A 24,281-nucleotide genomic window follows, 5' to 3' on the forward strand; every position below is an offset into this window, starting at 1 on the left:
TAAGAGTGAATAGTCCACTGCACATGCAATGCCACATATGCCCTGGATCCAAGAGAGAGAGGCCATGACGCCACTCACTGAGTCTCCCCGATACCCCTCACCCTCCATGGGGACAGGCATGCAATAGCATGAAGATGACATGTGTCCTCCTGTTCAGCAAACCTTAAGAGCCTGGGAATGCCTGAGACAGATAGCTATGTGGAAATCCACAAACAATGATGTAAATGTAGGCATTTCTTATATATATATACATGTATACATTATAGATGTAAAAATATTTTTATAAATACACATATATTATGTATATAGGTACACGTGTATTCAGACGTATACCTACTGACAAATATACAGTTTTCTCCAAATCTGTATCCAAATACATATGCATACATACCACATATGTATATACATATAAACACACACACACAGAGATTAATCCAACTTTCTGTTTGACAACCCTCCAGATATTTACACATACCCATAAAAATCTTGAGAAAAAAATGTCTCTTGTATTTTTGGGGGGTGAAGACAATATGCCAGTATTTCTTACAGTGTCTTGCATATCCCACAGCAAAATATGAGGCAACAAGCATTACTCTTTAAGCCGTACTGTACTCTTCTCTAAGCTGCATTGTTTAAATGTCTACTTGTTTAGAGAGTCTGCAACACCAGTGCTGTCTGCACGCACTGGTGAATCTTTTAACAGTGGCAGAGTCTCTTGTTAGAATTAGTGGATAAAGAAGTGCTAAGAAAAGATAAAAAAAGAGTTGCCATATAAAGGGAGAACCATTAACTCCTGGATTCCCAGAAGAATGGAATATTAAAAGTTTTTATTTTATTGCAGTGAGTCTTCTCCCCCCTAAATCACCTGCACAATGCTCAGGACCAGTGCAGGATGCCAATGGCTCCAACCATACTTACCTCACACAGCCAGGTTAGACTATCGCTGTCACTTGTGTGAACCAGAAAAATCATCACTTCAAGAATTAAAAATCATTCTAATTTACTTACTTATAGATACCTTGTAGCTACTTATAGATACCTGATGTATAATCAGCCCTCCCCTCTATATCCACCAGTTCCACACCCACAAATTCAACTGTGGATTTAAAATGCTAGAAAAAAATGTCAGGAAGTTCCAAAAAACAAAACGTGAATTTGCCATGCTGGGATCTATTTATATAGCATCTACATTGTATTAGATATTAAAAGTAATCTAGAGATGATTTAAAGTATAGAGGAGGATATACATAGGTTATATGCAAATACAATGCCATTTTATATAAGGGACGGAGCATCCGTGTATTTTGGTATCTGCAGGGGTCCTGGAACCAGTCCCCCATGGCTACGGAGGTACTGAGGGAAAACGCACTCTCTCTCTCTACACACACTCCCTCTCTCCATATACACACACACACACACACATACACACACACATACACACATCTCACACATATATATATACATATACATGTGCAACAGAATTACTAGCTATACCATATGATTCTTTACAACCAGAGGTGGATCATTTTACAAAGTTCAACCATCCAATTGCCCCTTCAATTTTGCAAGTGAGGGGGAAAAATGACCCTTCGAAAGCCAGAGGGGGCCTCTTGTACTCCTCTGTCACTTCCGACTTGTTCTCTCTAATACTCCCACGTCCACAGCCAGCCCAGGCTGACCGTAAGGGTCCTGAGGGTAGAGCTCCTACCACTTGCCTAAGCTGTGGCTAGTTCAGAAGCTCTAAGCTCTAACTTTTTCTTTCTTTCTTTCCTCTTTCCCTGCTAATCAGATTAAATGTTCCTTTGTTTAGTTTACGCTATTATAATATGTATGATGCTAACTATTCCCCACCCTCCTTGGTTTTTAACGTATCTAACACACCTTATTCCTAGGATTTTGCTGGAATTTCTCTGCCTATACTTGATCATCACCGAAAAAATGTCTCCATATATTTAACTCCTTCAGACAATCCATACCAATTTAGTTTCTATTTCATCTCTTTCGTATGAGATGCCGTTCCTGGTAGAGCCCACCAGGGAAACAACTATGTTAGTGTCCCTGAGAAACTGAATTTTTTAAAAATGTGCTACTCAAATGTACTGATTTCCACTATTCACTTTAACTCTATCCAAACTTATACATGTAACACACACATACACACACACACAAAGTTGATGATAGTTAATAATTACCAAACACTGACACCTCTTCCATCATATAAATATACTCTTATAAGTGGATTTAATCTTCAAATTCAGTAAATACATTTCATAGATTAGTCATAAAAGCAGCCAATGACCAGTAAGAGCACACCTAATAGTATGATTTAAAGTCCTACACTCAACCCCAAATTGAACATCTTCATTCATTGTCTCTGGAGGGTTTTTCTAGCCAGTTTCCTGTGCTCCCTGCCACACGACTGAACTAAACTCCCTGGGCAAACACAGTGTGGAGAGATCACAGCCTTCACCAAAGTCCAAGCACATAACTCACTGCCCTCTCTCCTCACTCTTTCTAGAAGTGTCACCAAAAAGATATCTTATTTGTTGAACTGAAACTTTATGATGCAAGATCAATCCTCTTAAAAAGATTTTTAACACTTCATTTGAAAGCTTTTGAAAATAAATCAATACACCAAATAGAGAAATAAAAGGAAACATATTACCCCAAATGAGATAGAAGGCTGTGACGAGAATATATCTGCTATTTTTAAGTATATTTTACTCATTGACACAGCAAATACAATTCACCTTCCTTTCTTCCGTGGATTGCTGGTGAAATAGGTCAGGAAATGTGTTTGAACTCGTGTGACCGATGCATTACACCTATGAAACACTTCCAAAGTGTTGATCTGTGTGAAAGTGTCATGTACATCAGATATTCAGTCAATTGCCTTAAGATAAATAAACGGTAGTCGCGTAAGTATTAGAAAGTAAGAGTAACCATCTGAAAATTACAAATATTCAAACCTTTACTAAAAGCAGCTTGCATGTGAAATTTAAATGATGTATAATACATAGAAAAAGGCTCCATTCCAAAGTTCTACAAAAAGGAATTGTATTTACAGATGACATGAACTAAGCAAATACATCTAGCATCGTCTGGAAAACTTAATAGCATGCCACAACTTAATATCACAGTCAATGTGAATAACAGAACCCATAATTATTTTTGTAATAATCAAGCCAAAAGCAAAGAAATAAATGAAGCAATATAAAAATGAAACAGAAAAAGACAAAGGAAAGGACCAGGAAAACGTTTATGATAAAACTGAAACGCCTTGAGAGACCAGTTAAGGCCCTGAAGTCTTTTTTTTTTTTTTTTTTTTTAACACGCAAGCCCTGTCACTAACCCCTAAAATGCCCTGGTGATCTGCAGATACCTCAGATCTTCGCTCTTCCCCCAGAGCGCCCTCTCACTGAAACAAGGTTTAATGGAAAGTACAAGATGTGCAGAGAAGATTCAGGCAATCTCCCCATCATGGGAGCCCGGAGTGAAAGCCACACGCCTCTATCCTACAGCGGCTTCTAGGTGGTCACCCTATAATGTGCCTCCGAGTCAGGCCCTCGGTATTCAAACAGCTGCGGAGTAAAATGCTGTGCCTGAAACACAGGCCGCACACCACGCAGGGCCTCTGTTCCTTCACTAACAGGGAACTCCTCTGTCAGGAGGCTTCCAAAATGCAAATACGACCTAGGCTTCTCAGATGGATTTGATTTCAATCAAAGTTAGTGCCAAACAAAAATCTTTGATATGCAAAATGTCTACTCTAGTGAATAATAAAGAATAATTCCCACAACCATCCCCAAAACGTTATCTTCCAAGAGGTTAAAGGAAATAGCAGATCTGTATATGTTAACATACCTGCTGTAAAGCTGAAGACAGGGAGAGACGACCGTTAAGGGAATCAAATGATCAGAACCATAACCCGTAAGATCTTGGGAAAAGTTCACATTTCACGGTCTTTAATAAAGCAAGGCTGTTATCATCCTCATCTGGAAGTATTTCGAAAGTTTATAGCTGAGTGCATATTAAAAGCACATTTCATCAATAAATTTTCACATGCTGAACATATTAGCAATATAATTTTTAAATGAAATCTAAAAATATCGAATAGAATTATGTACAAAGTGAAGGCGCTTGGTTTTTACATGTTTTCAACCATATTACATATACAATTAACCCACTTTAAGTTCATAAGAATCCAATCTTCATTGTATGTGATTTGGTGTACAGATTTGCTTCTTTTAAATATAGTTTAAGATTTATGTAAGCATGCACAATTAAGTGAATACGTTACATAACCAAACTTGCTTTTCGTAAGGAAGTGGAATAAGTACATGTTGTTTTTGTTGTGACCCGTTGTAACTGGTGAGTTCACGCAGCCCCTGCTACAAGAACAACTGCTGTCTATTTTTAAATAATGAATAATCTGCTCGCAGGTGTCAGTACATGTGTATGTGGATATTTATGTGTGTGGAGAAGAAATGGAGTAAATTCTCTGACAACATTTGTTTGTTGTTCTTAATTAATCTCCAAAGGACTTTTTTTTTGGCCATTTGCACATCATCTTTGGAGAAACATCCGCTCGGGTCCTTTGCCCCTTTTTAAATCTGGTATTTGCTTTGTTGTTGTTGCTGTTACTGTTGTTAAGCTGTAGGAGTTCTTAATATATTCTGGATATTAACCTCTTATCAGATATGGGATTCCAAAGGATTTTTTTAAGAGCAGCAGAAGTGAATGCCAAGGAGGACGCTTAACTCAAATCATGATTTGCCCCTGGTGACTGTTTTCTGCTACTGCCAGGCCTTTGTTACCCGCAAACTCTAACAAGTGCAGTGAAGGGAAGGCCCATGTTACCTGTTCCCTAAAAAACTAGATTCTTGAGAGCACTTAGATAAGATGGAAGCAAGATGGAGTCTGGAGAGATTCTAGGACCCTCTTATTAGAGAAGATCCCAAGTAAAATGGATAATTCACATAGCAGCTAAAAAGTTACATCAACTCATTCTATGCTAGGATCACGGAGACAAAATTTTAAAAAAAAATGCTCTGTTTTAAAATCTCTCAAGAAAATACTGGTGGCAACAGTTTGATTAGTGATGTAACTGAATATGCCGTGCAACTACTAGAAATAGTAATCCAGCTAGCAAAGAAAAAAATATCCCCGCTGGGGCCAGAAAAAATGACCAGCCGTACAGCACAGAAGGGGTGAAATCCAAGCAGTCTTTCATTTTCATGTTTTTGTAGCTTTCCATGTCAGCCACTGCCTGGACCCAGATGACATACAGCATCACCACCAAGGAAAACAGGATGCCTGAGAAGGACAAAACAAAAGACCTTTAGCCTTTCTGAAGATGTCTGCCCAAGAATGCTATATCAGACCAATCATACGCCTGATGATATAACTATAAAAATATAATTCTAACTAACTCACCTACTTTGTGTCAGACCTTTTATTGTATGCTTTATAGGCACATCATTGATCTTTAGTTTTCAGAGCACTGTGGTGAGGGCTATAGTTGCAGAAGAAAAATGGCAACAGATGACATGTATTTACTGAGTGCTTACTGTGTGCCAGGTACTGTATTAGGTGCTTGTGAACTCTAAGAGTCAAAGATCCCTGCCTAGCGGAATTTATTTTCTAACATTTATCCATTTTTACTGTATGCCTCGTTTGTGACAAGCACTGTTATACATTATTTCTTTCAATATGTACAATAAACTTGTGAAACAGGTACTATTAACCCACAGTTTTAAGTATATGCAAACTCAGCTGGTAGTTTTCATAGCTGATTTTCAGTTCAGGTCTTTCTGACTTTTGTTATATTATTATAACACAGCTAACTGGTGTTGCAGTTACATATGGCAATGAAAACAGAAGCCAAGGTAAGTACCAGACCAGAACAGAGATGGAAGCACTGAACTAATGTAAAAGAATATACATGACTCTTTAAGAAACATTCTGTGGAATATAAAACCTCAGGTTTGAGATCAAGAGGCTTATTAAACAAAAGAAAGGAAGGAAGAAAGAAAGGAGGGAAGGAGGGAGGGAGGGATGGAAAATGCTTAACCACTAACTAGAAGGCAAGATAATTTATCAACCATTTCAATGTAACTGCAATCTACCTATTCAAAAATATTGTTGGAATTATAAGGGTAGAGAAGTACCACGGTGTTGGACCCTTGACCTTAACAAGCAATATGACAGAAGAGCTTTATGAATGCTAAAATTTGAGAATACTACTAAGCATATGCTTTTCCATGTGACTGTTATTGTAGCAACAGAAGGAGGCGATACCACTGCACTGAGCTGCAGATTCAAAAGAGCCTGCTAAGCTGATCCACTAGTGAGTGAGGTCCCCGCATACGAATTTGCCCCAAAGCAACATATACTTAAGGACACTTGCAATTTGTCCAAAAGTTCAATCCAAACTTGTCAAGGATCTACTGTACTCTCTGAATTAACTAACTGAACCATCAGGTATAAAATCTCCATATCCTAATTGATATTCTGTCTAGAAGGCAAACACCACCCTGTGATCAGAAGCAGAGGCTGGAGAACGTGGGCAGGAGGGAGTTGCTTTTACAAACCTAGCCATCAATCACTCTTCTGGGGTTAATTGTGCTCCTACAGCATTTAGGATGTCCTCTCCCTCTTGCGTCATCAATTTCATAAAGAATCTTGACAAGTAAACACGGAAGAAGGGCCCATACGTATGTTGAAGTATGTCAGCATCAGAGCTGAAACTTTCTCCTAATCATGATACAAACTACAAAGCTGTGAAGAATCAATTGTAGATGCTTCACTAATAAGAACCATCCTTCACTGTGTTGTCTGTAATGTAAATGCAAATACCGGAGCACAGAATAGAGCAATTTCACCACTGAACGACAACTGCATCACAGAAACATAGTAAAGCCATAGCCCGCGAGCAAACTCCTCACAGAGCCGAGCCGTGCCTCAGATTTTGACAACAATATGGTGAGGCCATGTGTTGTCTAGCAACTCTGAGCATTTCAAAACATTTTTTCAGAAAATATACAGACAGTATGCTCTGCTAATGTAAAGGTTTGGCTTGGTTATTTGCATACCATTTGCCTTATACCAACACATTGCGAACCTTTTTTATTATTTGTTGATATGTTTTTTTAAATTAATTTATTTATTTTTATTTTTGGCTGTGTTGGGTCTTCGTTTCTGTGAGAGGGCTTTCTCTAGTTGTGGCAAGCGGGGGACCGCTCTTCATTGTGGTGCGCAGGCCTCTTACTATCACGGCCCCTCTCGTTGCGGAGCACAGGCTCCAGACGCGCAGGCTCAGTAGTTGTGGCTCACGGGCCTAGTTGCTCCATGGCATGTGGGATCTTCCCAGATCAGGGCTCGAACCCGTGTCCCCTGCATTGGCAGACAGATTCTCAACCACTGCGCCACCAGGGAAGCCCCCTGTTCTTTTTAATCTTCCTTACATCATGTGAATCTCTTGTGCTTTCAGGTATTTTCATTTTTAAAAATTTACTTTATGAAAAACCAGTAGATTTATACACCTTTTCTTCAAAAATTGTAAAACCCATTACTGAATTTAGAGTATTTTTTGAAAGTATTGCAGGACATCATGTAGATGATTCTTAATAAGGAAGAATTAACTTATATTTAATTATTGCTGTTACTTGAAGAGCAATTACAGCCTGAAAGCAATGAATAATAGTTGTTTCTATCACTACAACTTTTTAACTTGTTCACTAGTTGGAGATATAGTCCATTTAATTCCTATCAGATCAGCCTATGATTATACCCATGGAGTAAAACAGTACTTCCCTACTTTCCCTACCCGTTAAATTGCCAGCGTTTTATATGTATACATGTGTATTTGTGTGTGTGTGTGTGTGTGTGTGTGTGTGTGTGTGTGTGTGTGTGTGTGTGTGTGTGTGTGTGTGTGTAGGTAAAGACTGACAGATAAACAGAAGGAAAATGAACTAACAAACATGGAGAAACTATACCAAAGGCCAATGGTTCAGCTACTACGGCAGCAAAAGTGGATGATGGGGGCCTGCATGAAGTAAGGGGCTAAGAGTCAGGAGACTGGTACTTATAGCTAGACTATTCAAATAAATACATATATTGAGGTTAATTGGAGTCAACTTCTTCACTGCCTGAAAAGGGAGTTACAAATTTGAAAAGGGGGAAAGCTAGAATGAACTTTATGGTGTTTTTTTTAGAATTGAATATATCAGTGTGAATTTATGGCTTTAGATAGATGAATGAATATAGAAGTAAAAGTATATGTTTGTTTTAAAATATACCTCTGTGCGTGTATGTACCTAGATGTATTTTCTGGCTCTGCTTCCTGAGAGGGTCTGGGAGCAACAAATCCCCAGTAGCATGGAGGACACCAAGTGTCCAGATCTTGGCTTCTAAATACCAGGAATTAGGACATCTCTAAGAAATAGTTGAGTCCAGGCTGGGACAGAAAGTACCACACGAATCTGGAACATCATGTTATACCAAAAAAGTACAGATGTGCTCAGAGAATAATGTGGGCATTTCAGAAGCCAGATCATGGGGCTTCTGCTAGCCAATTCTGAGAACATTTGATTATCAAACAAATAGTGATAGAGGCCCATTACATCTCATCAAATGAAACAGGAATACATGAGCCCACACAGATATAAATAAGCGAGTGAATAAATAAGTGGGGAGAAGGGAATGCCTTTCATTCAGAATGCTAACTTATAAATGTAGAAGGAATAGCTGAATTAGAAACCACCATTTGGCAATCATTTAAGTCATAATTAATTCAGGCAAGAAGCAAAAACAGATACTAAAACTAGTGGATGAAATTTAGATGAGAAATAAATATTTACACAGGCTCAAAGTCTTTTCCCACAAAATACATATTAGTCATAAAGAAAAAATAGTAACTTCACACTAAAGAAACCTGGCAAATCCCACCTTACTCAAGTGATCAAAGTTAATATCACCAAGGACATGACAAACTGATGTCACTCACCACCTCACGAGATTCAATGAGAACACAGCATCACTGCTATGATACTGCAGCGAAAAAATGAAGAGCCTAAATCCAATCATGAGGAAGCATCTGACAAATCAATTCAGGAACATTCTAGAAAATCACAGGCCTGTACTCTTCAAAAGAGCCAAGCTCATGAAGGTCAAGGAAGGATTTATTCTGGTTTGATGGATACTCACATGACACATCTAAATGCAAAGCATGTTCCAGGACTGGATTCTTTCGCTATTAAAGACATTATTGGGAAAATTAGCAAAATTTGAATGGAGTCTCTGGGTGAAGGAACTTACAATTTCTGTGTAAGTCTGAAAATATTTCAAAACAAGAAACAAAATGAATTACTCAAAAAAAAAAAAACGTGTGGGGGAAGTCTGTGGCTGCGTGTGTTGGAGAGTGTATATGTTGCGGTGGGAGGAGAGTATGCGTGTGTTTCTTTCACACACCCAGAAAGACACATCTCCTTTCTGTGGAATATCGTGACTATTAATGAAAAGTAGTATTATTGATTTGGTCCACCTACCAAGTGAAGAGTCTCCTCTGGGGCAATACCAATACTATGGAAAAATCTTCATGTTTTTCCCTTGATATCTTAAGACCTTCATTCATAAAAACATAAGCAGTAACTGTCTTGAGTGACAAGTGAGTTACATTTCAAACCCACTTGCCATGGTGATTTTAGCAGGAATAGAAAATATTGCTAATATTCAGGTAGTAATTTGTTTTAAATGAAGTTATATTTAAATTAGGTCACACATTTTAAAAGCATAATTTATTTCCTATTGAATTTTATAAATTTATATCTTTTGAAGTCCAACAAAAATTCATAAAATTGCTCAATGGAGGCATAATCAAAATATGGTCCCAAAGCCCACGGAGAGTTGTGATCACAATGAAACAATGGACGAATAATTGTCACATCAAGAACATGTTGAGTCTCTTTTATTGGCAGTGTGGGGAAGAGCCATTCAAGCTTATGATTTTTGCACAGTTTCTCTCACCAATGTCATACATTCAATTTGGAAAACATTTTTTGAAACAAAGATCACATAAAATTCAGTCACAAATTAGGGACGCAATTGCTAATGATAAAAAACATGGAAATAAAACCAAAAGGATTTCCCCAACGCCAAGTCACAGACTGAGAAATAAAACTGCACGTCTTCAATATTCCAGATACAAGAACAGAAAAGAAAGCATACTAGAAAGATCATTTATTTATTTATTTAGATAGAAGAACAGAAAAGAAGGCATACTAGAAAGATCATTTATTTATTTATTTAGATAGAAGAACAGAAAAGAAGGCATACTAGAAAGATCATTTATTTATTTATTTAGATAGAAGAACAGAAAAGAAGGCATACTAGAAAGATCATTTATTTATTTATTTAGATAGAAGAACAGAAAAGAAGGCATACTAGAAAGATCATTTATTTATTTATTTAGATAGAAGAATAGAAAAGAAGGCATACTAGAAAGATCATTTATTTATTTATTTAGATAGAAGAACAGAAAAGAAGGCATACTAGAAAGATCATTTATTTATTTAGATAGAAGAACAGAAAAGAAGGCATACTAGAAAGATCATTTATTTATTTATTTAGATAGAAGAACAGAAAAGAAGGCGTACTAGAAAGATCATTTATTTATTTATTTAGATAGAAGAACAGAAAAGAAGGCGTACTAGAAAGATCATTTATTTATTTATTTAGATATAAGAACAGAAAAGAAGGCGTACTAGAAAGATCATTTATTTATTTATTTAGATATAAGAACAGAAAAGAAGGCATACTACAAAGATCATTTATTTATTTATTTAGATAGAAGAACAGAAAAGAAGGCGTACTAGAAAGATCATTTATTTATTTATTTAGATATAAGAACAGAAAAGAAGGCGTACTAGAAAGATCATTTATTTATTTATTTAGATAGAAGAACAGAAAAGAAGGCGTACTAGAAAGATCATTTATTTATTTATTTAGATAGAAGAACAGAAAAGAAGGCGTACTAGAAAGATCATTTATTTATTTATTTAGATATAAGAACAGAAAAGAAGGCGTACTAGAAAGATCATTTATTTATTTATTTAGATATAAGAACAGAAAAGAAGGCGTACTAGAAAGATCATTTATTTATTTATTTAGATAGAAGAACAGAAAAGAAGGCGTACTAGAAAGATCATTTATTTATTTATTTAGATATAAGAACAGAAAAGAAGGCGTACTAGAAAGATCATTTATTTATTTATTTAGATATAAGAACAGAAAAGAAGGCGTACTAGAAAGATCATTTATTTATTTATTTATTGGCCGCTGCCACAGGGCCTGCGGGATCCTTAGTGCCCAGACCAGGGATGGAGCCCACGCCGCCTGCACTGGAAGCGTGGAGTCTTAACTACTGGACAGCCAGGGAAATCTAGGGATTTCCCTAGAAAGATCTTTTATACTGTATTATAAAAACTGGATTTTAAAATGCATTCCTAGGGAAAAGCTAGCCACAGAAATGAAAACTTTCTTCTTCAAAAGACAGGCAAATGCCAAACCCCTATATTCTTGCCTAGAAGTACATATACCTATATTTAAAAAAAAAAAAAAAAAGCTTTTTGGAGTTACTGAAAAACAATAAACTTGATCTTTAGCTGCTTAGATGTAACTGAATTGCCTTTGAAATGTACTTAAACAGATTGAATTATGGACAGTTATTGGTTACTTGGGGAAGAATCATAAATTCCAGATGATTCACTGGCCTCTTTGCCTCCACACATATTCAGTGGAAACTCATTTTGGCTTTCAGTGGCCATAGGAAAGGCTGCGGAATTCCACAGTCAAAAAAAAAATGCTTCATGAAGGAAGTTATAGTGAATACTAAATTAGAATCAGGATAACTCATCTTTTCTCTGTTCAGAGGACATACACACTGGGGAGACAGGGCAATTTTCAGCAAGGGCATCTATATAGAACTAGAAAGTAAGCTTCATAACATTTTAGGGATGATAACACCAGCTTACTCATCGTGTCTATTTTCAGAGGATGGAAATGAGGTCTGCAGTAGTTAATTGTCTACCGAGATCAAAAGTTTAGCCTGTGGCATAACTCAAACTGAAACCCTGATAGCAGGTGTGACACATTAGGTTGAAGACATTCCAAAATATCCTACAATATGGAAACTATTCCAAGGAGGCAGCAGGAGACTAGGTTACTTCTCCAGGTGGAGCTGCCTGGAAGGCAGGGCAAGAGTTCATCCTAAGTATAGAAGTAAAGAAAAAAAATCTGGAGTGTGGGTAAGAATGCTAAGGACAGCAGCATTCATGGAATGGTAAGCCTAGATCTGACGTGCTCAGAAGAAAGAACAAAAAGGACACTTGATAAGCTATGTATTTACTATCATTTTCTAAAAGGAATCATAGCAATTCATGAAGAAATATATAAAAAATGCAGTCTGCAGATCTGCATAGGAACACTGAAGGACATAACTGACAACATCCCCACAAGGAGTTTTTGAGGAAGAGACACCAACAGTCTTCATACAAACATTTCTTACATTAGCCCGTACTAATGTCTGAAGGTATAATGTTAAGCTCCAATGGTCTGAAGGTTTTTCTAATGGGTAAAAAGCATTCCATGTATTTATTGTTTACTGTTTCTCATTATTTCTCAGCCTTTTAATTGAGGTATAAGTTAAATAGAGCAAAATGTATGGATTTTAAGTGTATAGTTTGATGAGTTTTGGTAAATCTAAACATCAGTGTAGCCACAACCCGTTAAAAATAGAACGTATGCATCACTGTCCCTCCAGAGAGGGTCTTCATGCACCACCCACCCACCGAAAGCATCTATCACTATAGCGTAGTGTTGCCCTTAGAACTTGATAGAAATGACATCATAGCAGCGTGCCATCTTTTGTCTCTGGCTGTTTTTTCCCAACATAATGACTGAGAATCCATCCATGTTGTTGCTTGTGTTAGCAGTTTACTCCTTATGGCTGAGCGGGATTCCACCGTATGAACCTACCAATTCATCCCGTGGTATCCACTCGTCTATTGGCGAACATTTGGACTCTTTCTAGGTTTTGGCTATTATGAATTAAGCTCCTATGAAAATAACATTGAGTTTTGCAAGGATGAATAGCATTTCCTTAGGCAAATGGTTTTGAAAAAAAATTGGCAAAAAAAACACCTTTTTACAAAACATGATCTTCTTCCCAAAAGAGAAAATGGCGCCGGGCTTACCGATGTTCCAGCGGTGACCTAGAGCGCAGCTGCCCAGACTTCCCCCACACCCCGAGCAGGCCCACGAAGCCCTACCGAGGGCACAGTTGTTTTTCTGACATTCTCCTCCTCAAACATCAATTTTTCCCACAAAACTTTCGACAGTCATGCACTGGTGCTCACGAAGAGGCTAAGCTCTCCAAGTGCTTAAAGCACAGGGATTTTCTGTAACCGGTTGTTTTCAATTCCCTAATTTTTTAAAACTTTCATGATGTATTATTTGAAACATATAAAATACGACATAAAAATGAATGTTATGAAGTTTCATTATAAAATGAACCCCTGTGAAGTGGTCCCCAACCTAGGAACCAGACTACCACCCATGAACTGGTTTTTTCTGGGACTCCTTTGGAAAGAGAGTTGCTCCTCAGATATTTAAAGAGAATCTCTGAGCTCTAAGTCAGTGGATAAAATTTAGATATCTCCCTTGAGAACTGGCAAGGGATTTGACCTTTGGGGATGGAATCATGTGCTCACTCACGATATGGATGACGTTGGGGTCCATTAGGATTATCTGATTTGAGCCCAATTCTCATACAAGACTTTGGATAATATCTGAAAATTGTCATGTGTAGGGCCACTACCTTTATGTATGTATTTTAAAAGCACGGAGCGTTGACTTATCAAATGTAAACATTTTAAAAATTCCACAATATATGAAAATGAATCTTGACATGTGTTAACTTTTAATATGTTAGGAATCTTAAAAATTGCAGTGTTTGAGGCGTTTCTCAACTTCTAAGAAGCCCTATGTGTCATTCCAGAGGAGGAAACATGAGCATTAGTGCGGGCTGAATCTACTCTCACAGGTCCATCCAAAGTCTAAATGTATACCTGTTTTTTTTCTAATCATTATATAATGGGGAAAGGAAAATTTACCAATTCTACATTTTCTAAAGAGTAATACTTGTTATTATATTGTAATATACTTCCAAAGCAGTCTTGCATATAGTACATATTTCATTCATTAAAAAATTAGCTTTTCTGATAAAATAAACTAGAAGTTCTTAAAAATAATTTAAATTGTATTTATGTAACAGCTTGTTCTTCTTTAATACACATTGCCTTCTCTTATAATTCAATTATGCTCCCTTTTACATATCATATTTCAGAAATTGTAAAACTACCAATGCACAATGGTCAACCGTCAACATTCTTTGCTTATCTCCACTCTTCATTTTCTGACTCACTTTCCACTGATTTTTCCCCAATTTTCTGAGATGGCCTGAATAACTTAAACAGTTATAACTTCACGACTATACATTTTCATTACATCTATCTGATTTCCAAATATTCATTGCTGCCCTCACCTCCTCATACTACTTCCCAAATACATGAGTTGCCTCTTCCCTTTCATTTTCTGGCCTCATGTTTTATTTAGTCAACCAAACCTACGTAATATCTATCATCTATCAGATTTTTCAAGTATTTATTACTTTCTTAGATTGGTATAATAATTATATGCATTAAACATCCTATATATTCAATACTCTGCACTCTCTTGAGAAACAATTATTGACAGAGAATGATCATGAGGTTATATCCATCCCTACAAATAGTTAGGGGCTTAATTTGAAAAGCAGTTTCATTTAATGCCAAGGAAGTGTCTACTGATGGTAACTGAGTTTCAGGAAGTATTTAGTGATTGAAGACCACAGATGTGGAATCTGTCTGCCCTGCTTCTAGGTTTACTGTCCAGAAAACTTTAAACTTTACCAGTTGAGTACCACTGAGCAAGTTTTTTACTTCTCTGTGTCTCCGTTTCTTCATTGGTAAAACAGAGATAATTCAAGTGCCCACCGCAGAGAGCAGTCACGAGGAATTAACGGAGGTGAAGTACTCAGCAAGATGCGTGGAACAGGGCTAGCGCATAACGAGCACTGGCTACTTTTACTGTTACGCTTTGGCATGAGCTCTTGCTACGGCTAGAAATGTTGTTCTCTGAAATCTTCTAAAGCATCAGAGCTTCTCATGTGACTAGGCTATTTCAGGGCTGGCCAAGAGGCAAGAGAATAAACTTGCCACGGGGCCTTCCCGTTCTGAAGGAAAGGTCGCTTCACATGTGTCTGCCAGTGTCTCGCTGGAATTCTCCACCAGGTGGCACACGCCACCTCACAGCCCCACTAGGGCACATTCTGGAAAGAACATCAGGTGAACCCAAACTGGGGCTTATTCATATTAAGGACGTTTTCTTTTTCCACTGCCCAGTCAAGCAAACCTCCCGCCCCTCCTCGACAGCCCCTGCGTTACAGGAAGCAAAAATTCTTCCTAGGACAAACCCAGCCTATGTTGATCTGATCATTCAGATGAATCTGTACTCCGTGTGCTTCTCTTCTACACGAGAAAGTATAGAGAAAAAAAAAGGCCTCAGAAAATGCATAACATAATCTAGTAAAGAAAACAAAGAGCCAAGTGACAGTTTGGGGGAAGGGTGAGGAATGAAACAGAATATTTGCAAACAAACGAAATGCCTTAACAGTACTGGGTAAATAGTAGATGTTAATGACACACGTACTTTGGAAAAGGAGGATGAAGCAGATGGAAGCTCATTCTGCCCTTCCACCACAGCAAATTAATTCCAAACCAGAGATCCTGTTTATAGGCCAGAAAGTCTGGTCACCTAACACGTCTGAAGACTCCCTTTCAGGGTGGAGATTAATTATACCCCACAGTAATATGTCATGTGAGTGAAAGCATTCATTTGCCAGGCCTGTTGCTCTAGCTCTCAGAAAAACAGCTCAGGGCTTCCCTGGTGGCGCAGTGGTTAAGAATCTGCCTGCCAATGCAGGGGACACGGGTTCAAGCCCTGGTCCGGGAAGATCCCATGTGCCGTGGAGCAACGAAGCCCGTGCACCACAACTACTGAGCCTGTGCTCTAGAGCCCACGAGCCACAACTACTGAGCCCACGTGCCACAACTACTGAAGCCCGAGTGCCTAGAGCCCGTGCTCCGCAACAAGAGAAGCCACTGCAATGTGAAGCCCATGCACTGCAATGAAGAGTAGCCCCCGCTCGCCGCAACTAGAGAAAGCCCGTGCGCAGCAACAAAGACCCAACGCCGCCGAAAATAAATAAATAAATTTTTTTAAAAAAGAAAAGAAAAACAGCTCAGATACATTTTTAAAGGGGGTGGGGAGCATTTAGTCAAGTCTTCAGAAAAGTTCCACCAAAGCTATTACTGAGCGAGCCTCTCACACCTCGACTCATCTGGGTAGGAGTCAACCAGGAACCAGACTGTCTCCAGCAAGGACGGTGTAACAAGCTCAGGTTAGGGTGGGGACTCACAGGAACGAGCCAGCTCTGGCTCTCCTCTCTCCCCTCGCACTCCCCCTCCTTCCCACAGCCTTCATCTGGTTGAGACACTGGAAACTCATTGGACTGGGTGTGACGTGTCCCTTTTGAATTCTTCCTCTGGGAACTTGTGTCCTCACTTTAGTGCCACATACAGGCAGACCGTGTTTTATCGCATTTTGCTTTATTGCACTTCTCAGATGCTGCACTTTTTAATAAATTGAAGGTTTGTGGCAACGCTGCTTTCAAGCAAGTCTGTTGGTGCCATTTCCCAACAGCATTTGTTCATTTCATGTCTCTGTGTCACACTTTGGTAATCCTCACACTATTTCAACCTTTTTCATTATTGTATTTGTTAGGGTGATCTGGAATCAGTAATCTTTGATGTTACTATTACAAAAAGATTACAACTTGCTGAAGACTCAGATGATGGTTAGCACTGTTTAACAATGAAGTCTTTTTTAATTAGGGTCCGTACATTTTTTAGACATAACGCTATTGCACACTAATCAATTACAGCATAGTGGGTCTGGAAGCAAACGCACAGTATCTCCAAGGTGTACCTGTGTTTACCATATTGGTTCCTATTCAAAACCAAGTCTGGACAAGTCTGATTCTAACAGCCTGTTACACATATTTCAACCAATAAGCAACATGGAGAGAAATAAATGCTCAAAGAACTATCTGAGAAAGAAAATAAGGCTTTAAAGTATTTTTGTAAATAAAAGCTCTTCTAAGTGCTTTCCTATTTAATATTAACCAAGGTTGACTTGTTCTAGCACTTGACATCTATAAAAAATGTCAGATCAAGGACATTAAAATTCCACATGATAATAGTATCAGTATCCAACACAATAATTTTTGTTGGATACTGATACTATCCAAATAAAGTCCCAAATATGACAACTGAAGGCAGAAAGCAAGTGTACAAAGCAGGTAGTTTTAGAAACATAAGAGTGACTGGGTCTTCTGTTCCTACTTGGAAAGCAGATCTGTATACCCAAACCTTTGGCCTGAGCAAAAGGGAAATCCGAGCAGCCCTTCTGCAGTTCATGAAAATCAGAGACACTAATTCTATGACAAAAGTACATCTGGCTGATATCAGTAATACACAGTTTTTATTAATCACTATTTCTTTCCCCCACCCACCTCCAACAAACCAGAGCTCTGAATAAAATGCCGAAGTCCTGGACTGTGGTGAAATACTCAGTTCCGCACTGGGAAGTGATGCTTTTGATTTTCCCCTGAGAGCCTACTTCTTGCGTGCTAAGAAAGACGGAAGCTTTAGCAAAGCTGGCAAGCACTCACTGGCCCTCCTGGCCCGTTCCCCTCACACAGGAGGCCCCCTTTGCCTCTCGGGGATCAGCAGCTGTTTACAGGCTGATTGTTCAGCATACAGACATGGGGACAACAGGTGTAAGCGGGGAGATGAGTGTGCTTCCCGTAAGTTTAGAATGCCTGCCTCTAGGCTGTCAGCAGCTCTCCCCTAATCCCTTCCTGCTTTGGGGCTGTTTCCTCCACATACTCTTGTCCTGCCCTGACTGCCGCCGTGTTCTGCTTTGTCTGGAGGGAGACGTGAGGAGCAAGACACGACCCCCAGTGCCTCCTGTGAGCCACGTGTTCAGTCGCAGCCGAAGGAAAATGAGCGTCTGAAACAAGTCCCTTGGCTTTTGTGAGCTATTTTTTCTAGGATGAAGGCAAAAAAGTCTCTTGTATTATGCATCCATCGCATCTATCTTATCTCAGGTAGAAATGAGTCATGTTTACCATGAGCTATACAAACTCCACGGATCTTTTTTAAAGAAACAAAAAAACAAACCGCAAATCCAGTTTACTCCTGAGTCAGTTTTGCCCTCTACATGTAAGAATGTTATATCCCCTTCGTATCCACTTACTTCCCTATAGTGTGTTTTTAAGGGGGTTCATATCCCTACACTCTTAGAAAGCACTGTCCTCCAGACCAGAGGGGAGCAGGTTGGAGCCCCATAAGGATGTGCTCAGGCTGTTTGTCCCACCTGGCAGAGGGTTTATACAACTCACCCCGGTTCACACCGCTCACATTCCTGGTGACCAACGGCAGCTTGGTTGGGCAGACAGCTGGTGAAACAGCTGTCTGGGCAAGAAACATACCCTGTGGTCACAGAATGGGGCAGGAGTCAGGCCACAACTTTACCTCCATCAACCTTCCAAAGGACTAAGTACACAGCAAAGGTGTCCTTTCCTTCGGCTAACACACCCTGGGCCTGGAGCGTGGGCTTCCATGTTCCTCCGACTTATAAGACGTCTGTGTAGTCTCACCAGCGTGAGACTCTAACAAGGAATTTAGCCAAGATCCAGAAGCTTCCCAGGCCCCTCTACTCAGGTGAGACTCTGCCTAGCTCTCCATCCAGCAGAAAAATGTAACCCCAGGTTGTCATTCAGGTAAAGGGGATTTCAATTATGGAAGAAGAATCTTTCTACCCTGATATGCTGGTAAAATACTAATGTCTAGCTTTTTTATGTCTTTTCACCCCATATCAGTGTCCCAGAACATCCAGACCCCATCCTCATTCTCACTTGTGTACTCAGGGATCTTACTCCCATGTAGCAATTCCTGTATGGATGTCGCTTTGCCCAGGCATTAGGAATATGCAGCTGTACAGTAATCTTCTCCACATAATTCAAATGTTTTGTAATGTCACACCTCCTTGCATCTTTCCTAACACATCCAATATCACAGGGTTAGGAGAAAACACGAGTCGGCCCTTTGCATCTGAGTACTCCTGGAGTCCACGTTGAAAGAAAATTCAGCAACTGTTTAGGCATTGGGATGAGACTCACTGAAACACACGCGGGTGTCATAACGTCCTGACAATTACCGTGTGCTTGGTCCAGAACCGACCTCCCGTGGGGGACACATGGCCCGAGCTGAGGAGGCATCTGCCCAAGTGCAGGGAGTGGCAACATATGGCCTCCAGACCTTTGAGCCACTGACAGAACAAGACGAAAAACACGGACCCCACCCCTTGCTCACACGGACAGCTGTGACATCAGCATGCCACGGCCATGTGTGGAATGCCCCAAAATAGTCTTCTTGCTGATGCCAAAGAGTCTTTCTGTGTGCACACACCCAGCAATGGCCACTTGGAATTTGGTTCTGCCCTCTGTTAAGGCCATCTGTCCAAATAAAGAGAGAGTATCCAGTCTTGTTTGTGGCACTGATAAAGTAGTCACAGAAACTGTGGGCCCAGGCTGCACCTGTTCCCAGCTGCCCGGCTGAGCACAGAGTGCTGGCAAAGGAAGACCGCGAGGCAGGGAATGACAAGGCAAGCCCTAAAAGGGGGAGATTTTGGAATACTAGTTCCATGGAAAGAGAGGTCTTCGCTTTGAAAACATAACATCTAACCAAAGAAAGCATGACAAATTCAATCCAGTTTAACTCAGTGAAAGACTACACGCACAGTTCCATGTTAAACGTAGTACAGAAAAATCTTGGCTGCCTGCCCCAAAAACCTAGTGTTTAGCACATATTTTCCTAGTGTCCATACAGAATAGTATGTAAGTTTCCATCTCCACATCTGAAAGGATTAGCTGCCTATTAACAAATCTGGGGATGTTAATAATAGACAATTGGAAGGTTTTGAAAATTCTTCTGTCAATAACACTCAGATCTGAGGATGATTTATTTGCCCCATAACTGCTTTAAAAGATGTGTCTCGTGGTAGAAATTGCTACCTGACAGTAAATTTTAGTTATTCCTGAGAACACCACTTTTACTGCCCAAACTGATAAAAAATAAACAGTAATTTTTTAATCTCATCCAACAGGATATCTCTCTGTTCTTGGGAAATAAACAGTCCTACAAAAACAATAAAGAATAGTGCCATGAAGGAAATTAAAAGTCAGATTTTAAAAGAAGTATCCTCGTAATCGTCTGGTTGAGTGGCTTTCAGGATGGGCTCCCAGAACACGGTGGACCCCTCCCAAGGCGTTTCTGCATAAAGACCTGAGCCAAGAGGACTTCAGACCCACACCCACTGCAGCCAAAGATTCACTGGAAAAAGGGAATCCAGTGGTCAGAGGCACATGGGTGCAAATCAGACGCTTTATCTCCCTTCAGAGTCCTCAGCCAAAATAATTATTTAGATCTGCTACTTTCTCAAAAAAAGTATAAAATGGAAAAAATGACCAACAATTTTTTTCAAAAGCACTACACACACATACAGAAACACACAATTCTCTAATAAGGCCAAACTCAGGATCAGAGCATTTCTGAGTTTAAAACAATTATGTTGCACATAATGTTAGCACTAAATTACTGCTAATACATATTCCCTTTATTGACAAAGATTTTAAAAGATTAAAAAGCAAAGAAGAAGAAGAAACTAATATTTACACATTTTAGTAGAGTGCTATTGTTTCTGGGAAGACCATTCAAAAATATACACCTTAACTAGACCTTTGGATAAACCGAGAGTAGAATGTGATTTGGGGGAGAAGAAATATTTGGTGAAGAAGATGCTCAGTTTTAAGGCATATAAGGGGTTTGGTCTTATGGAATTATGAAGTAAAGAAGAGAGATTATCAATTACGAGATCTAAGTGAAAGAAGCCAGACACAAAAGGCCATGTGTTGTGTGACTCCATATACATGAAATGTCCAGAACAGGAAACCCACAGAGACAGAAAGCAGGTCTGTGGTTCTCAGGACTGGGAGGCACGCAGGAGCAGAGCATGAGGTTTCTTTGTGGCGTGATAAAAATATTCTGGGATCAGACAGTGGTAATCCTTGCCCAACTCTGGGAATATATCAAAAAACACTGCATTATATACTTTAAAATGGTAAATTTTGTAGTATGTGAATTATATCTCAATTGTTAAAGTTATTTCTTTAATTATGAGCTCAAATGGCTAAATCTGCGTCCTTGAAAACTCAGTGAAGAAAAGAGTTTTAAATAAAAGACAAAAATAAAGACAGAATAAGTTAAATAGAGGGCCCTGGTCCCCACAGTGTTATTGTTTTGTGGGGGTTTTTTTTGTATTTTTTGTTTTTTTTTTGTTTTTTTTTTTGCTGTACGCAGGCCTCTCACTGCTGTGGCCTCTCCCGTTGCGGAGCAACAGCCTCCGGACGCGCAGGCTCAGCGGCCATGGCTCACGGGCCCAGCCGCTCTGCGGCATGTGGGATCTTCCCACACCGGGGCACGAACCCGTGTCCCCTGCATCGGCAGGCGGACTCTCAACCACTGCGCCACCAGGGAAGCCCTGTTTTGTGTTTTTAAGCTCTCTGAGCAGAGCATTTATGTGATTATTCTTTTTATTCCCTCTGCAAAAAAATTAAGCGCAATATTATGCAAAAATAGTGTTTAAAGGAACTATTTGTTAATTGATTATTGATTACATGATTTTGGGCAACAGCATGAGCCATCTTTGCAGTGATTAGAAAGACAGTAGAGCTCCCCACTCTGTCCCTTTCCTTCACGGTCACTACAATCCCAGGTGAGACAACTGGTCCCTTTTATGGGATGCTGCAATAGACCCAACTCAGGTACAGTTTGGTCTTAGTCGTAGTGTAGTTTGTCTAAATTCCCAGAACGTTTATGTTACAAAAATCCTTGTGCTTATGTTTTCAGGTTAGTGCTCTGGCTTTTATTTCCTAATTAAATTTAAAAGTCTTAAAATTCACAAGACTCACCTATTCAATTATTTTTCTATTTGTACTATGATCCTTTTAGCAGGAATTAGACTAGTTAGAAAGCTGACTAAAAAAGATACAGGTTTTACAAAGAAGAGAAGGTGTTTAGATAATGCACATGAACCACAATTAAAATGGAAGGATGACGATATAGAAAAAGATGCTTTGTACCTACAATAAACAAATCATGAGGGTTTGTAATATCATAATGGGGCTATCTTCTTAAGAGCACACAAAAAGCTTCACCTACGCCCAGATGTTACAGAGAGACGTGTTATAACCCCCTTTTACAGGTAGAAAATTAACAGGATAAGAGAGATTAAAGGGCTCTTGCAGCAGAGCTTTCCTGTCTACTGTCTTCATTCATATAATGTGGATACAATGAGCAAATGGAAAACGGGAAGTCCCTGGAAAAGTGTGTGACATATAGGTAGCACTCAGGAAATATTGTACATGAATATTAACATATTATTACTACTAGAAGCCTCACCCCTGAAACTAGAAGTGGAAAATATGAAGATATGGGGGAAAACCACAGCTGGAAATCATACCCTTCACGATGGACGTACCTGCGGCGATGTAGGAGCCTCCCCCGGCTTTATAGAGAAGATGGCTGGCGAAGGGGGCTGCGCAGATGATCAAAAAGCTCGCAGTCACCACAGAAACTACCCCAAGAAGCATCAGGACCGCCCAGAAGCCACGGTAAACTGCAGACCCCAGGAGAAAAGGACAAGAGAAAGGCACACTTAGATTGTGAACGCAGCAGACTGTCACACAGTAAGTTTCTCTCTTCAGTTTTCTAATTTCAGCCCCAGCACTGCTGGACGGAATCCCAGGCTGTGGTCCTGAGTTCTCTTTAAAAGGAAGCCTCACCAGACGACTTTGGACTCAATGATGCCGAACTTCTATCAACAAGCGCTTGGTATTTACACCACATATGTGCTTAATATATACTCTGGGAGCTCATTTTTCTAACCAGATTATCCATGTTAGAAGTGGGAACACCTAACGTTCTATAAAGACTCCTCTTGAGAAAGTTCCCAGATAGGTCACACATAGGTGTTCACACCAAAGGACAAGGACATAAAAAGGCATTCATGTTCACAAATGCTGCCTCTTCATTCCTGCCAAGATAGTGCTTATACCACAGTGATCCCTTAGAAGCTGGTAATGGTCCCCCCAATCTCCTAACAAAAAAGTACACTTCTATTTAGATTGTGACTCTACTGGAAAATAGTCCTAAGGTAATAAAAACGACAAGCAAAGAGGAAAAAAAAAAAAAGGGTTTGTACAGACTGAGATTTCAGATCAGATATATTTAAGGCTTACTACTTTCTATTAATATTTGTTCCTAGAAAGATTTAAATGAGAAGCTATAGCGGTCTCTTAGTCAAGGACCAGTAAGTCTGAATTAATGGACGCAGCTGGTGATAAATAAACTGTGGATTTGGTGACATACAGTGATCAAATAAAGAAGAATTCTAATGTGCATTTTTGAGTGGGATAATTACCGATCTCTTAAACAAATTCATCATTTCCCAAAGGCTCAAACACAAAAATAAATTCCTACGTGTGTAAATGAGGGAAAGCTCACTGAAACACATTCATGAAATTACAGTTTTTTACGAAAATACAGAAACTTTATAAGAAAGCAAAGAACGATTTTTCTCAACAAGTCACCTGGCAGAGGAAAAAATATATCAATCAACTGGAATCTTTAAGAGAAAAGAGAATGGGAGGATGGAAAATCGAGGAGAGGAACCACCGCAGTTAAATGAGAAAAGAAGGCTTACATTTCCGCGTGAATAACTCGGTTTTGAAGACAGAAACAAAAGGCAGGCTTCCACCTCACGGGCCAATGCCATCCATCTGGCAGTGCTGCCAGGCTTGCTGGTGAGGAAGTATTCTGCGGCTGTACTCAGGCTCCTCAAGGCACAGGGCAGTAAAGTACTGATCAGCTCTCAGTGCGGGAAGTGAGAGTGAAAGGCTTTGAGCCAAATGTCGGCCATCCCTGTCCCACCAGAGTTCG

General features: G+C 39.4%; 1 protein-coding gene across 2 annotated transcripts in view; it reads right to left on the reverse strand.

Annotated features, from left to right (window-relative positions):
- Window positions 1-2,208: 2,208 nt before the first annotated feature.
- The window catches only part of TMEM182 (transmembrane protein 182), a 69,509-nt gene continuing 47,436 nt past the window's right edge, over window positions 2,209-24,281 (reverse strand). For both annotated transcript variants that reach the window (XM_060169298.1, XM_060169297.1), the window contains exons 4-5: window positions 22,822-22,959; window positions 2,209-5,316 (exon numbers count right to left, since the gene is read on the reverse strand). In XM_060169298.1, coding sequence (XP_060025281.1) covers window positions 5,096-5,316; window positions 22,822-22,959 — 359 coding nt within the window. In that variant the 3' untranslated portion in view covers window positions 2,209-5,095. The remainder of the gene's footprint in view (window positions 5,317-22,821; window positions 22,960-24,281) is intronic.

This window comes from Lagenorhynchus albirostris, chromosome 13 (assembly GCF_949774975.1).
Source record: "Lagenorhynchus albirostris chromosome 13, mLagAlb1.1, whole genome shotgun sequence".
NCBI lineage: Eukaryota > Metazoa > Chordata > Mammalia > Artiodactyla > Delphinidae > Lagenorhynchus > Lagenorhynchus albirostris.